The sequence below is a fragment of the Carassius carassius genome, chromosome 29 (assembly GCF_963082965.1).
Source record: "Carassius carassius chromosome 29, fCarCar2.1, whole genome shotgun sequence".
NCBI lineage: Eukaryota > Metazoa > Chordata > Actinopteri > Cypriniformes > Cyprinidae > Carassius > Carassius carassius.
The window spans coordinates 18,514,721-18,528,235 of NC_081783.1; the positions used below are offsets into that span (position 1 = coordinate 18,514,721).

Here is a 13,515-nt window from a genome sequence, read left to right on the forward strand (position 1 = left end):
TTTTGTACAATGAAAGTGTTATAGGCTAATTAGTAACTTACGATGTTTATATTAAATTCACATTAAATACAAAGTATTAAAATATTTTGTACTTAAGTTAAAAAACTTATTTTTATGCAAAGTTAATAGATTACACTATTAGGCTACATTGCCCATTACCCATTATATTGGTTGCTTGTTAAAACCAATAAATCCTAATGGAATTAGAGCTGGGACAATAAATCGATGCATCGCAAATCGAGAAATGATTCTGCATCGATTCTGAGATTTTCCAAAGGCATCGTGATTCTCTCTTAAATCGATTCTGAGCTTAGTTTTTAACAGAAGAAGGCACTGCGTGCTTTAGAAATAGCTGTATTGTGCACTGTAAAACATTTCACGTTGGTTAAACTTATAAATGAAAGTTCACCTGCTGCCTTAAAAGTTAACTCAACTTACAGATACTCTTTGTTTCAACTCAAGAAGTTAAGTTTTACAATTTATTAAACTAATGGTCATTTGTTGTTTCAACTTGATGCTCTGAGTTAAAACAACTTACTATGTTACATTATCAGTTCAAGAAAACTCAAATCAGCTCATAATAGATAGACTTGTAACTGGTCTGCTCAAAAATGTAAAACATTTATTGAAATAAATTCAAGTAATGTACAAGCTTTAACATTGGTTTGAAAATACAAATTCTTGTAGGAAAACAGGTTTTAAAAAGTAATTTAAGAACACAAGTGCTTAAACATCCATTTCATCAAAGATTCTCTAATAATATACAGAACTAGAAGAAAGGTAGATGAGTGGTATAAAAGAGGTATAGAAAATGTAACTGAGGGGGAAAGAAAAAGGCATGAATTAGGGAAAAATGAGGAGTGGCAGGCAAAATAACGGCTCATCGAACACTTTAAAGATTGTAAGTGTTCTCTACATAAACAAGTACATGTAGCTTTCTGACCTTTGAATGATTTGCACAATATTTGTACATTATATTATTGATGACATGTTTAGGCACAATATATAGTGTAGTACTTAGATTAACTGACAGTCAAAAAAGCATTTTAGCATAAATTATTACTGATTCTGGGATAAAATAATAATAATAAATATATTGTAATAGTTAAGCTGATTTACTTTCTCCCTACACATACTGCTCTACCATGAATTCACTATCATCAGTACATTCACAAGATTTAAATATATTTTCTTACATCACACATCTTGATTATCTCAGAAGTCTCCTCTGAAAGGAAGCGCAGAAGGCCAAGTAAGGCAGCTTTTCTTCTGTTCCAATTTGTGTCCTACATACAATTATAAACAATACTGAGTGACTCCAATATATATATATATATATATATATATATATATATATATATATATATATATATATATATATATATATATATATATATATATATATATACAGATTAGAATACTTATATTAGTGCAAACTGATCAAATTGAGTTCATTTTTATTCATACCTCCTTATCAAGGCACTGTATAACTGCTAAGGCTCAAGCTCCTGCTTGATGATACAGATGCTTTGTACAGCTCTAAAAGACACCAAAGCATCTAGTCCATTCAAGAATAATTGCAGACGATCAATGGTGAACTCTGTGCTCATCTGAAACAGACACAAGACAGGAGGAAAAATGGAGCCAAAGAGACTAATAATGGGTAGCAAGTACAGATGAAAAATAATCACATATGTAAATCACATGCCATCTTATAACGTAAATGATTAAAGAGGTTATATATAGAGGTCATGTCACAAGTAATAAAATCAAGAATAAAGAATGATTTAAAAATAAGCAAGTTCACAATTACCTTATTGTGAAATGAACATCCTTCAAACAGCTTCTTGAAAACTTTGTAGGGTGACACTTTATATCTTGAGGTGACAATAACTTTGAAGAGGAATCAACAGCTGTGACGGTGCAGAAAAGCAGTAGCATATCAGTAGAAGCAATATAGACTAAGCATATGAAATTGTACAAAAAGAACTGCATGGTCTGCATTAAATATGTTGTGTGACTGCATTAGGCCTGCAACAAATATACAAGTAAAACAGCAAAAGATTTTAATATCAGTAAGGATGTGTTAACTGTACCTCATTGTAACATGAATGTCCTTAAAATCAGCTTCTTGAAAACTCTGCAGGGTGACAACCTTATATCTTGAGCTGACAATAACTTTGAAGAGGGAGAGCTGTAAAGGAGTGAAAAAGCAGTAGCATATCAGTAGAAGCAATATAAACTAAGCATATGAAATTGTGCTATACAAAAATCAGTAGACAAACAGCTGTCAGAAATGTTTAAAAGTAACTAAAATATAAGCACTGAAAACCGAAGTGAAATATTAAGCTATTTAAGCATCTGAGGCTCTAGGAAACTGTCAAATTAGCAAGGGAAAACCCTGTGTCCTTCTATTGCCCCAGGCAAGTGAGTCTTTATCTGTGTAACGTTACACCCGGTCAAGCCAGCCGCTGCCTGGATTTGAACATGTCTATTTTTTAATTACAGTACAAATGCGTGGCGTGGCCAAAAAGCGGAGAAAGACGTTTTTTGTAAGCGTAATGTATCGCGACACTTTAATTCCACAAACAGACGTGCAGCAAAATGCGGGCGGCGACAGGCTTGACCGGGTGTTCACAGACGGCGGATCAACTGACCACGGTCACTCGCGGAGCACGGTCAATGCAATAAATAATACCTACAGACTTCAGGCCGAAGACCAACTAAAATATAAGCACTGTGAACCAAAGTGATATACATATTTTAGCGTTTGAGGCTCTGGAAAACAGTGAATTGACGAGGGAAAAACTTGTGTTGTCGTATTACATTCGCGAAGCACAGTCAAATTGGCTAACATGCAATAAATCACAACACACTTACACTTAAAACTCACATTTATCATTACAAATAAAAAAAACAAAAACTCACCTTCCTCGCAGTCTTTGTGTTTCCCGACATGAATTCGTGTAAGGTCTCCAGGCAGCTGCATTAACTCAAAATGGCGATGACTTCTCTCTGTATTTCGCGCTCTCCGTGTATCGCCCCTCCCCAACATATAACTTACAGACACAAGTTTAATGAACTTTTACAAGCCAGACAAAACTCAGAAGAAGTCAAGACAACACATTACTTTACGTTAAAATTTTCAATAACTTATAAACTTTAATAACTTATAAACTAAAAAGTTCAGTATCCAAAACTTAAAATGACAATTTATTTAAAAGAGGAAAAGTAAGTTCATATAACTTATTTGGGCTATGATGTTTTACAGTGTGCTTACTTCCTGTTCCTTACACACACACACCATTTGAACCATTGAAGGATGTTCACAGTGGGCTGTGTTTACATTAATCTTGCATCATAAAAGCCAATGTGCAAGTACATTTAACCACTTACATTACTCAGTCGAATGCACAAGCGCTCCTCTTCGTAAGCATGTGATTTGAAATTGTTATAGATTACTTGTAGGTTGCAGTTATATATGACGTTGAGAAATGACTGAATGAAAAATAAAGTAGGTTAAGATGAATTTTAAAATTGTGCCCCCCTAAAAGCACAAGTGGCCCCTGTCTGCCCCAAGTAAATAAAAAATAATAATAAATAAGCACTTGTTACTAATTTGCTAACATAAAAAATTTAAGTTTTAGGTAAAACATGTTAAAATGGCTTGCCATACCTCTCCTGCATCAGCATTGGGTTGCCAATCTCGTTTAATGGAAATAGTTTTTTGGATGCAAACACACCATCTGAAGCATCCTTTGATCACTGATCAATCATTGATGCATGACGTATGAAGATGCAAAATATCTTTTGAAAAAATATTTTTTTCTTATAGCGCATCATCACAGAAACAGAATCATCGCGAAACATGCACAATCGCACATAACGCTGCATGCTTAAAAATGCTGAGTACGATTAAAAAGGTACAAAACACAATCCACTTACATTTGATCACGCGGTCGGTAGGGTTTAAACCCATGATGTCTGCGCTGGACATTCTCATGGGTTGTTGAGGATAACTGGGAAAGTGCGCCTACTCCTAACTGGTGAGCGTGCGGTCTTCGGTGCGGCGGGATGCGCGGGCTGCAGAAGCCGCATCACTTGGTGCGTCTCTCCTCCGTCCACCGTCGGTCAGGGGGGAAGATGTGTCGCAGTTAATCCGGGGAAACTGTTATGCTGGAGATGCTGGACTCTGCCTGGTGCCGTGTGGGGGCGGATAGATAGATGGATGGATGGATGGATGGATGGAGAAGCAGGAGGGGGCTGGGAGACTTCTCGGTTCAGGGTATCCTCAGCGCGTTGCAGCACCACCCCGACATGGCGAAGACAGGAACTCCCACGCTCTGGCTTGCAGGGACTGCCTCATACTGCCATCACGCGGAGGCTGATTCGGGGTTTCCCTGCGAACGAGATGAGAGAGAGCGCGCGCACCCAGGCCTTGTTGCTGCTTTTTTGACGTCAGTCTTTTTAATGCTTCATGGCATAGAAAGTCAGAAAAGGCAGCGTATAATCTTACTGTATTTTGAACGTTGTAAGAACAACCCAGCTTCTGTTTTCTGACTTCTCTTACCTATCTATCTATCTATCTATCTATCTATCTATCTATCTATCTATCTATCTATCTATCTATCTATCTATCTATCTATCTATCTATCAAAATTTTGAACAAAAACCATTTTGGAATTGAACATAAGTACAAAACAATTCTTGGTTTTTATTGTTTTTGGGCACTGCACCATGGACTTCTGAACATGAACCATAGTAATACAACGTATTTCTTTTAATTCCCACATTTTATGCTTTCATCACTTTCAATTTTGTACTAGAATCGTCATTATTTTGTGCTGTACCATTGACAATTTCCTTTGAACCCATTGTGTCAGTACTGTTCTGTTCTATTCCTTTTTTTGCAATTAATGTGATTGTCCGGCATAAACCTGTGCAATGGGATTAAAATATCTCAATGAAACAAGGTATTTCAGGAATATAGGACGATAGTTTGATCTTTTTGGATTTGTGTAATCATAATTATATGAGGATCAGACAAAAGCAGCCTAAAAATATTTGCTATTAATATTTTAGACAATCAAATATTAGAAATTAGAACAAAAACAGCTAAGGAAATAAATAATTACAATGCATCAGATTAAGTCAACTCATATATTTAGAGAGAGAAAGCAGTGGTTCTTCTCTCAATGGACGATAATCTCGTATTTTGCCGCGATAAACCATTAATTTGTCAAATATCACTCCGCAGTGGTGAAACTTACTTTGAACGAGGTTAACTGTTATATGTGTTTACTGCCAGTTATGTTAAAATTGAATAAACTGTTTTGCTCATATGAATATAAGTCGCATGAACACTACTAACAATAAACGTCTCGAAATATATTTATATCCTCATTATTCTCTCCATTCTGTTACTGGGCTGTTCATCAAGATCGTTTGTCGGCTCGAAATGGAAGCGTTCAGACACAGGCTTTCATTTGGGCTCATTAAGCGTTGAAGTCGCTTAGTGCGATCCGCCATTTTGGAATCGCTAGTACATCAGCTTCGTGATTCACTACCGCACTAGCAAGCAACTGGCGTCGGCGCGCAATCTGTCTCCGGCGACTGCGTCAATTGGCGGAAGGATCTGATTAGAGCAGCGCAGTGTGCGTGATGCGGTAGCTGCTCTCTGCCGCTGCTGCAGGAGGAAGACCGAACCGCTACCAGCACCACCTTTCAGTTTCGCCTTCAAATTACACCAACCGGCTCCATCACACACTGAACACCGACTGAATTATTACCCCAAGGCGTCCCTTATTAAGACACCGGAGGGGTTGGTCGCGTTGAAATTGAAGAAGCGCTGTTTTAATCGAATACAAGGCGGGTTTTGTGTGTTTTTGACAGTAGTAACAGCACAACAATGGCTCTGAAAAGAATCCACAAGGTAAGAGAAGGAAGTCACGGGCGCCATTGCCCTATTCCGCATTGAAAACGCATCATCCTTCCTCATTTACGCCGGAAAGGCGATTTAAGGGATGTTATTGAGAAGTTAAAGTGTAAAGTGTTGCACTGGTGGAATGACAAGTGTAGTAAAGTAGCCCGGTTCGACGGTTCGGCCCGTGCTAACGGTTAGCATGATAGCTAGCGACCCTCCGTCGAACTGTGTGTGAATGATAAATAAATATTCGGTCATTGCTTTTGTATTTCGTTTTCTCGTTTTAGTCTTAAACGGATATAAATAGTCATTTGAAATTGAAGTAGGGTTGAAATGGTTCCCTTGACTATTAATGTAAGATCATGATAACGTGTTAGCATGCTAACCCCTCGTTGCCACTAATGCTAAAGGCCCATTTGGAAACCTTGAACAAAGACCGTTTATATCCACCACAACTTCAACAGTTTACTGTTAATATATTAGTGTACGGTGCTATTAAATTATAGTTCTTTATTTTGTGTTGGTTTGGGTTGTTAACTGGCTAACTGCTCTGGTAGGGCATGTAGTCTCAGTTTGCCATCGCGTTAATGTTTAAAATTTATTTTAGGATGTCTTTGTGTTCTTTATATTGTATATCCGTTTCTCTTCACAAACATCTAAAGATTTGGTCCTTCAGTGCATCTGTTTAATTTTTATAGGCAAGCTGGCAGATTATGTTGTTGGAGATTTGAGGTTAGCTCGTGGCGCAAGCAAATCGGTGTTATGAACGTGGTCCAAAGCATTCATATTCACATTTCAGACCCCTTATTGTGCTTTTCTGACAATTTTGAACGTTTCTATACTCTTGGGTTTCAGTAGAACAGACTAACCCGGAAAAATCTTGAGTTACATAAGCTGTGGTCACCTCTCATGTCATTACCGCAGCAATAACTCCATTACACAGACTGTTGTGTGTCTGATTTGAGATTGACCTCTCTAGTCTCTTAATTATCCATCCATTGTGTTTGTTCTGCTTAATTTTACTATAACTTTATCAAATGCACAGATATTTGGAGTATTAAGTTTCGGTGTCAGTTTCTCCGCTTCATTGTCAGCAGCGTGCACTGCAGGTGTTTCAGGAAGGGATCAGGACAGGTGATGCAGAGCTTTTTAAAGTCATGATAGGTGAACTGTTTTTAAAACGCAGTTTTGATTCTGGTGTGTTGCAGGAGCTGCATGATTTGGGCCGTGATCCACCTGCTCAGTGTTCAGCGGGCCCAGTAGGGGATGACAGTAAGTAACTCATTTGGCCCACCAATGAATTTGATAAACTAGTGAGTTTATTTTTCAAATTAAAGTTACAGGTACTTTGAAGATAATCATAGGAAATCTCAGCTTTGATTGTGTAACAAAAAGTTAACTTAACTCTTTCTATGCTGAAATTCCTTTACTTAATTGGGTGTTCCTGTGAAATGACTGTCATTTTAAATTTTTTAGTGTAAATCTCTTATTACGCAATATCACCAAATCTAGGATTTAATGTTTTTGTCATCTGGCTTTCTTTGAATTGGCAAGGGTTTTTTTTGGGGGGGGGGTTGGTTGTAGGCTTCACTGATCTGATCTCACGCACATCAGTTTTTGGGTAAATATTTTCAAAATTAATCACAAATCATGTTTTTTCCCCACTCAAATTGAAGTACGTAAGCTCTAATCAGTGTTTTCTATGATCAATCCGTTCCAAAAGCAAACACAAAACCTGCACTGATTGAAAGAAAACAAGTTAATGAAAAGATTGTGTCCCAGGTGATAATATATTATGAATTTATAAGCAATATTATATTGGCAGATAATTTTTGACTGAGGAACACCGTGAGTAATGAGGTGGAGAAACGTTACAAAAATTAGCAATGTTTTTTATTTTTATTTATTACTTTTTTTTGGTGGGTTACAAGGGAATTCAGTAAGTTTTTGAACAGTGCAATAACAAAAGAGAAATGAAATTTTTATATATATATATAATACATAATACAAGAACAAGTTCTCTTCTGGGGTGACGTTATATTCCTTTTTTTCCAGATTTTCTTTATCAGCCATATATAATATATGTTTATAGTTAAAATTTAGTAGATGCCTCTATATGCATGTATGTCAAGTTTGAGGAGAAATATTGGTGTTTTGTGAGGTAACGGCTAGTTACAACTAACAATCTGTCACTACTTTTCTGCTGAGATTTTTATTATTATTATTGCATTTAATAGAATCAGCTCTTCAAGATGTCTTATGTATACAGCACTAATAGGAACTGAATGTCATAGTAGCTTCAAACACATTGTCAGAAGTGCTTTTTCCTGTGTGATCATGTTTTCTGTCTGTACTGTGATAGACAGTGCTCATCAATATTTAGCGTGAAGCTCAGCCACAAGACGACGGATTGTTTGATCCAACAAACAGCATATACAGCTTCCCTCGAAAGAGTCACTATTTTATTAAATTGACTCATACAACCATCTGACCCACTTAGTGCCTCAGAGATTTGACTGAGATATGACAACATAATTGGACCCAAATTTGCTTCATATTTTATACTGTACTCTCAGTGGGCTCTTTTAATTCTGACAAGACTGATTCTAAGCTGGCAAGCAAACATGTGTACCTCTTTGAGTTGTATAAAGACATGATGAACATGGTGTGACTGATATAGGCTTTCCCTGACAATCTTTATTTTTGGTCTTGTTTCAGTGTTTCATTGGCAGGCCACAATAATGGGACCAGTAAGTATTTTTTGTGATGGCAACATTACAGAAATCCCTTGGAGCATGATATTGTTGTCTTGAAATATGGAGTAAATATAGATCATATATATATATATAGTAATTAAAGGTGTTTACTCTACAGAATGACAGTCCTTACCAGGGCGGAGTGTTCTTCTTGACCATACACTTTCCCACAGATTACCCCTTCAAACCGCCAAAGGTCAGTAACATCCACACCTGTTTGACTCAGGCACAGCCTCTCAGATGTTTTGGTTATTCTCAGGAGCTGCTTAGTTATTTTTCACTTTGTGTCCTCAGTGTACCAACTTGTACTTTCTTTGTCGTGACACAAGGAAATGTTTTCCCTCTCACCATATAGTCAAATAATTCATCTTATGACTGTATGTCATATGCAGTTGTAGAATGCAGGGAATCTTGTTGATGAATTTAAGGAATGTGTTCGAAGGAAGCCAGTGCTTGTGTTTGGATTACAATCTTCAGTAATTAGGAACTGGTCTAGAGTTGGCTGTCATTTTATTTTTTAGCCTGTAAAGGTTGTGATTTGCATGCTTATTTTTTTCTGGCTCCTTTCTAAGGTTGCATTTACCACAAGAATCTATCACCCAAATATCAACAGCAATGGCAGCATTTGTCTGGATATTCTAAGGTCACAGTGGTCACCGGCACTTACCATCTCCAAAGGTACACCTCCGTTTTTAAAGAATGTTTTACAGCAGGTCATTTTAGAAATGTTTGTTTCTTAACCCAAGTCTTTATCTTCCCATGGTCTAGCATGTATGGGGTTTTAGTATGATTTTATTGTTAACCACAAAATTTTGCATGTAGACCAAATATTAAAATGTGACTAGGGCTGTGACGGTAGCAGATTTTTACCACTGCGGTGGTAGTGGACCAACTACCGCGGGTGGCACGGTGTTGATATACATAATATACATTACAGACCAAAAGTTTGGAAACATTACTATGTAATGTAATAAATGTAATATTGTGATATATTATTACAATTTAAAATAATTGTTTTTAAATTTATTATACATTAAATTATCATTTATTTCTGTGGTGCAAAGCTGAATTTTTAGGATCATTATCACATGATCCTTTAGAAATTATTCTAATATGATGATTCATTATCAAAGTTGGAAACAGTTCTGCTGCTTAATATTTTTTCAGAACACGTGATACTTTTTTAGGATACTTTGATGAATAAAAAGTAAAAAAAAAAAAAAAGAAGCTATGTTTTTAAAATATAAATATTTTGTAATAACAATATACACTACTAGTCAGTAATTTGGGGTCAGTATTTTTCTTTTTTTTTTTTTTTTTAAATAAAATCAATACTTTTATTCAGCAAGGATGTGTTAAATTGATGATAAAGTGATAATAAAGAAAATATATTAGAATATTATTAGAATCTTTTTTTTTTTTTGAATAAATGCAGTTCTTTTTAACCTTTTATTCATCAAATATATTAGACAGCAGAACTGTTTCCAACACTCATAATAAATCAGAATATTAGAATGATTTCTAAATGATCATGTGACAGACTGGATGTTACATGTGACACTGAAGGCTGGAGTAATGATGCTGAAAATTCAGCTTTGCATCACAAGAATAAATTGTTTTTTTAAGTATATTCAAATAGAAAACTATTATTTTAAGTTGTAATAATATTTTACAATATTACATTTTTTTCTGTATTTTTGATCAAATAAATGCAGGCTTGATGAACAGAAGAAACTTCTTTCAAAAACATTAAAAATAGTAATGTTTCCAAACTTTTGGTCTGTACTGTATTTTAGCAAAACACAAAAATATTCAAATAAATAATACATTTAAACAAGAAAGTAGCCTAAATAAGAAAGTTAAATACACTCACAGAAGTGGAGTGAGGACTAGGCTCATGAAGTGGAGCCAGGTGAAAGTATAAATCCTGCTTTAAGCGAGTATAATAATTTGGTCTCCCAACAGGGTCCATCGCCCAACACAAAATGAATTTGCTGAATGAATAAACTGTTTTCCTGGGCTCAAACCTGCCAATCTAAAGCCTGGAACACACCAAGCCGACGAACTAGCGCTGATGAAAGCCAACTTTGTTGTCACCTCGCGTCGGGGTAAAAAGCTGCACTTGAACACATGAGAGAACTACTGCCGACTGTTAGGTAGAATGCGCGTTTTGCGCCTGTGTGTAAATGAGACAACTGTATATTTCTGCAGATATATTCGTCATTCAAAAAGGGAAACGGACTCTGCCGGCTGAAGTTATACAAACCGTAAACAAAGCAGCGCGTGCTTACAATTTTGAACATTAATCCTGCTAAACACTTTCTTTATTCCACTCCTCTCGTGTTAATATTGAAATATTCGCCAAGGAACAATCAGGTAAGATGACATATCATTAGAACAGCCTCTATCTGTACCGTTTTGACTTTGCTCGCTGTTTTGCTATTATTCTCGTCCACTGACTCGTTCACTAAGCTGAACAGCCAATCAGAGTTCCCTCTTTCACCGACGGCCCGACGCCGATTCAACATGTCGAATCGGCAGAAGAAAAGCCGACGAGGACCAATTTCAGCTGACGGTGCGGAACACACTGAGGAAACGCACAAAAACTGCCCGACGGCCGACCGTCGGCTTGGTGTGTTCCAGGCTTAAAGGAAAAACTGTTTATGTTGTTTGAGCTAATTTTTAAATAACCATAGACTTGTAGTCTAAATAAAACAATTTGCAATTATTACTGTTATAACACTTGTATACAAAACAAGTGTGCGTGATATCACATGCACTACTGCCAGTGGCAGTAGACAACACGGTTGTGCAGTTGTCATGGGGACCGTCACAGCCCTAAATGTGACGTTTGAATGCTCAAGTGCTGTGAGAACTGCTTTAAATAATGTAGCACCCAGAATCCTATTTTGTATTCAGATTCATTCGAAGTTCAACTAAAAATATTTTGTAGCCTTGTCATGCAGAATTGTTACCTTTTAAATATATAAAATTTTACTTTAGTTAGATGTTTGATTGTCTGTGTGTGCCATGAAGTAGTCTTTGAAGATTTATGTGGCAATAAATTGAAATATGTTATACCTATACACCAGAGGGGAGCGTAAGATGCTGCTGGTTTCTCATTGACATTTTAGGCATAAGAATTGTTTCTAATAATAATCTCATTCTTTAGTGTAAAACTCAATCACAAACAAAATGATAAAGAGATACTGGATAATATTGTTCAAGTATATTGTTCTTCTTTTAATGTTTTTCTTTTAATGTTTTTATCTTGCCCTCCAGTTCTCCTGTCCATCTGCTCCCTGCTGTGTGACCCCAATCCGGACGACCCCTTAGTACCTGAGATCGCCCGCATTTACAAGACTGACAGGGAAAAGTAAGTGTCATCTTCTGCACACTGTTTGCCCTAATGCTCTTCTCCATAGAGATAATCATTTGCATTATTAGCTACGTTATTGTTTATGCAGTTTCCTGTTTTGACACTTGTCACCTTTCTTCCCTGGGGATGTTGTTTATACGCTGACATTCCGAAGTCCTGTTTTGTGAATAATTTACTTTTACTGTTGTTGAGCTTTGAAGTTGACTGAAGTAGAGACATAGCAAAAGTGATAATGTTTTCAGCTTGCTGTAATTCCAAAAGGCAGGCTTCAATAGCTCAACAAGCAACAGTGTTTTATTTTATCTAAGCCAGACTGAGCTGGGTGTAATAATTTGAACTGGAGGATGATTCTAATCAAATTCAACAGAAAAGGTAATTAAATCCCAGCAGACTCCCATTAGATCCTTATTGTGCAAATGTGGGTGGAAGTTGGGCGAAGTTCTTTATTGGCATCTATGGTTCCATGAACAAACTTTAGTATGAATGGCATCCTTCTATTGTACAAAAGCTTTTTTATGTAGCAAAAAAAGATATAGATATTTAAAATCTTCACACTAGGAAAATAATGGTTCTTTTAATAACTTAACTGAAAGGTTCTTTGGGGAACCAATTTTTTTTTGTATTTGCTTTTGGAGTCTTTATTTTTAAGAGCTTATGTGTCATGCAAATGCCTTACTGACAAGCGATGGTAATGTTTGCTTTTGTGTTTGTCTTTTCTCCTCATAGGTACAACAGAATAGCTCGGGAATGGACACAAAAGTATGCAATGTAGTTTTGGAGTTAAAATCATGAGGAGGAGAAAATTACACCTCTCCATCTTAAGGTTGGGGGAGATTTTGAACGTTCAAAAGATAAAAAAAGAAAAAAGCTTAAGAAAAAAACAGATCTTGTTGGTTTCCATTTGGAGTGCTTTAAGCCACGCCTCCCCTCACCAGAGCACCTCCCCCCAACTCTTAGCCCTCTGGCAGCCATGGTGTACATACTCAAAATACAACTGTAGCCCCTTTTCCTCCCCAAATGCAAACCTCCACTCCACAGCTCCTGCTTTACCTTCTCTGTTGCTATTGCGACGTACCCGCTGCTTAGGATCAGTCCATATCAATTTTGCTGTAGAAGATGTTTATGGCTCTAAAAGCATTCCTTGTTGTTTTTAAGAACTGGGAAGGGAAGGCTATATTATTATCATTTTGTTTTCTCCCTGCAATTTGTGATAATCTGGACATAGAGGGATCTGTTTTTTACAGTTTACTTTTTCATTTCCTGGGCTTCCAACTTTACATTGGATCAGGAAGTTGTTGTTTTTTTTCTTTATTGCAGAGAAGGGAGGGGTATGCTGGCTATCTTTTTTTGTATAAAATCTATAAGGAATTCTTTTAAAATCATAGCAGTTAAATAAATGAAAATGGACCTCCTGTCCTCTCCTCCGGTGTATTCTAATGGACTCCATTTGTCATTGC

The 13,515-nt window shown here is 36.5% G+C and overlaps 2 protein-coding genes across 3 annotated transcripts in view; one reads left to right on the forward strand and one right to left on the reverse strand.

Moving 5' to 3' along the window:
• The window catches only part of ppp3cb (protein phosphatase 3, catalytic subunit, beta isozyme), a 48,807-nt gene extending 44,433 nt beyond the window's left edge, over positions 1 to 4,374 (reverse strand). The window contains exon 1 of one of the 2 annotated variants that reach the window (XM_059516166.1): positions 3,946 to 4,374. In XM_059516166.1, the coding sequence (XP_059372149.1) occupies positions 3,946 to 4,003 (58 nt within the window). In that variant the 5' untranslated portion in view covers positions 4,004 to 4,374. The remainder of the gene's footprint in view (positions 1 to 3,945) is intronic. The other variant, XM_059516165.1, reaches the window with a different exon arrangement.
• Positions 4,375 to 5,591: 1,217 nt separating this feature from the next.
• On the forward strand, positions 5,592 to 13,438 carry ube2d2 (ubiquitin-conjugating enzyme E2D 2 (UBC4/5 homolog, yeast)). The gene is made up of 7 exons (XM_059516185.1): positions 5,592 to 5,932; positions 7,132 to 7,195; positions 8,642 to 8,673; positions 8,798 to 8,875; positions 9,252 to 9,357; positions 11,962 to 12,055; positions 12,785 to 13,438. The coding sequence occupies exons 1-7, from the start codon at positions 5,909 to 5,911 to the stop codon at positions 12,828 to 12,830; spliced, it is 444 nt and encodes a 147-aa protein (XP_059372168.1). The 5' UTR covers positions 5,592 to 5,908; the 3' UTR covers positions 12,831 to 13,438.
• The last annotated feature ends 77 nt before the right edge of the window (positions 13,439 to 13,515 follow it).

Coding starts and splice junctions, on each gene's coding strand:
- ube2d2 (XM_059516185.1), top strand. CDS start 5,909: ATGGCTCTGAAAAGAATCCACAAG. Junction 5,933..7,131: donor CTCTGAAAAGAATCCACAAG/GTAAGAGAAGGA, acceptor GGTGTGTTGCAG/GAGCTGCATGATTTGGGCCG. Junction 12,056..12,784: donor TACAAGACTGACAGGGAAAA/GTAAGTGTCATC, acceptor TTCTCCTCATAG/GTACAACAGAATAGCTCGGG.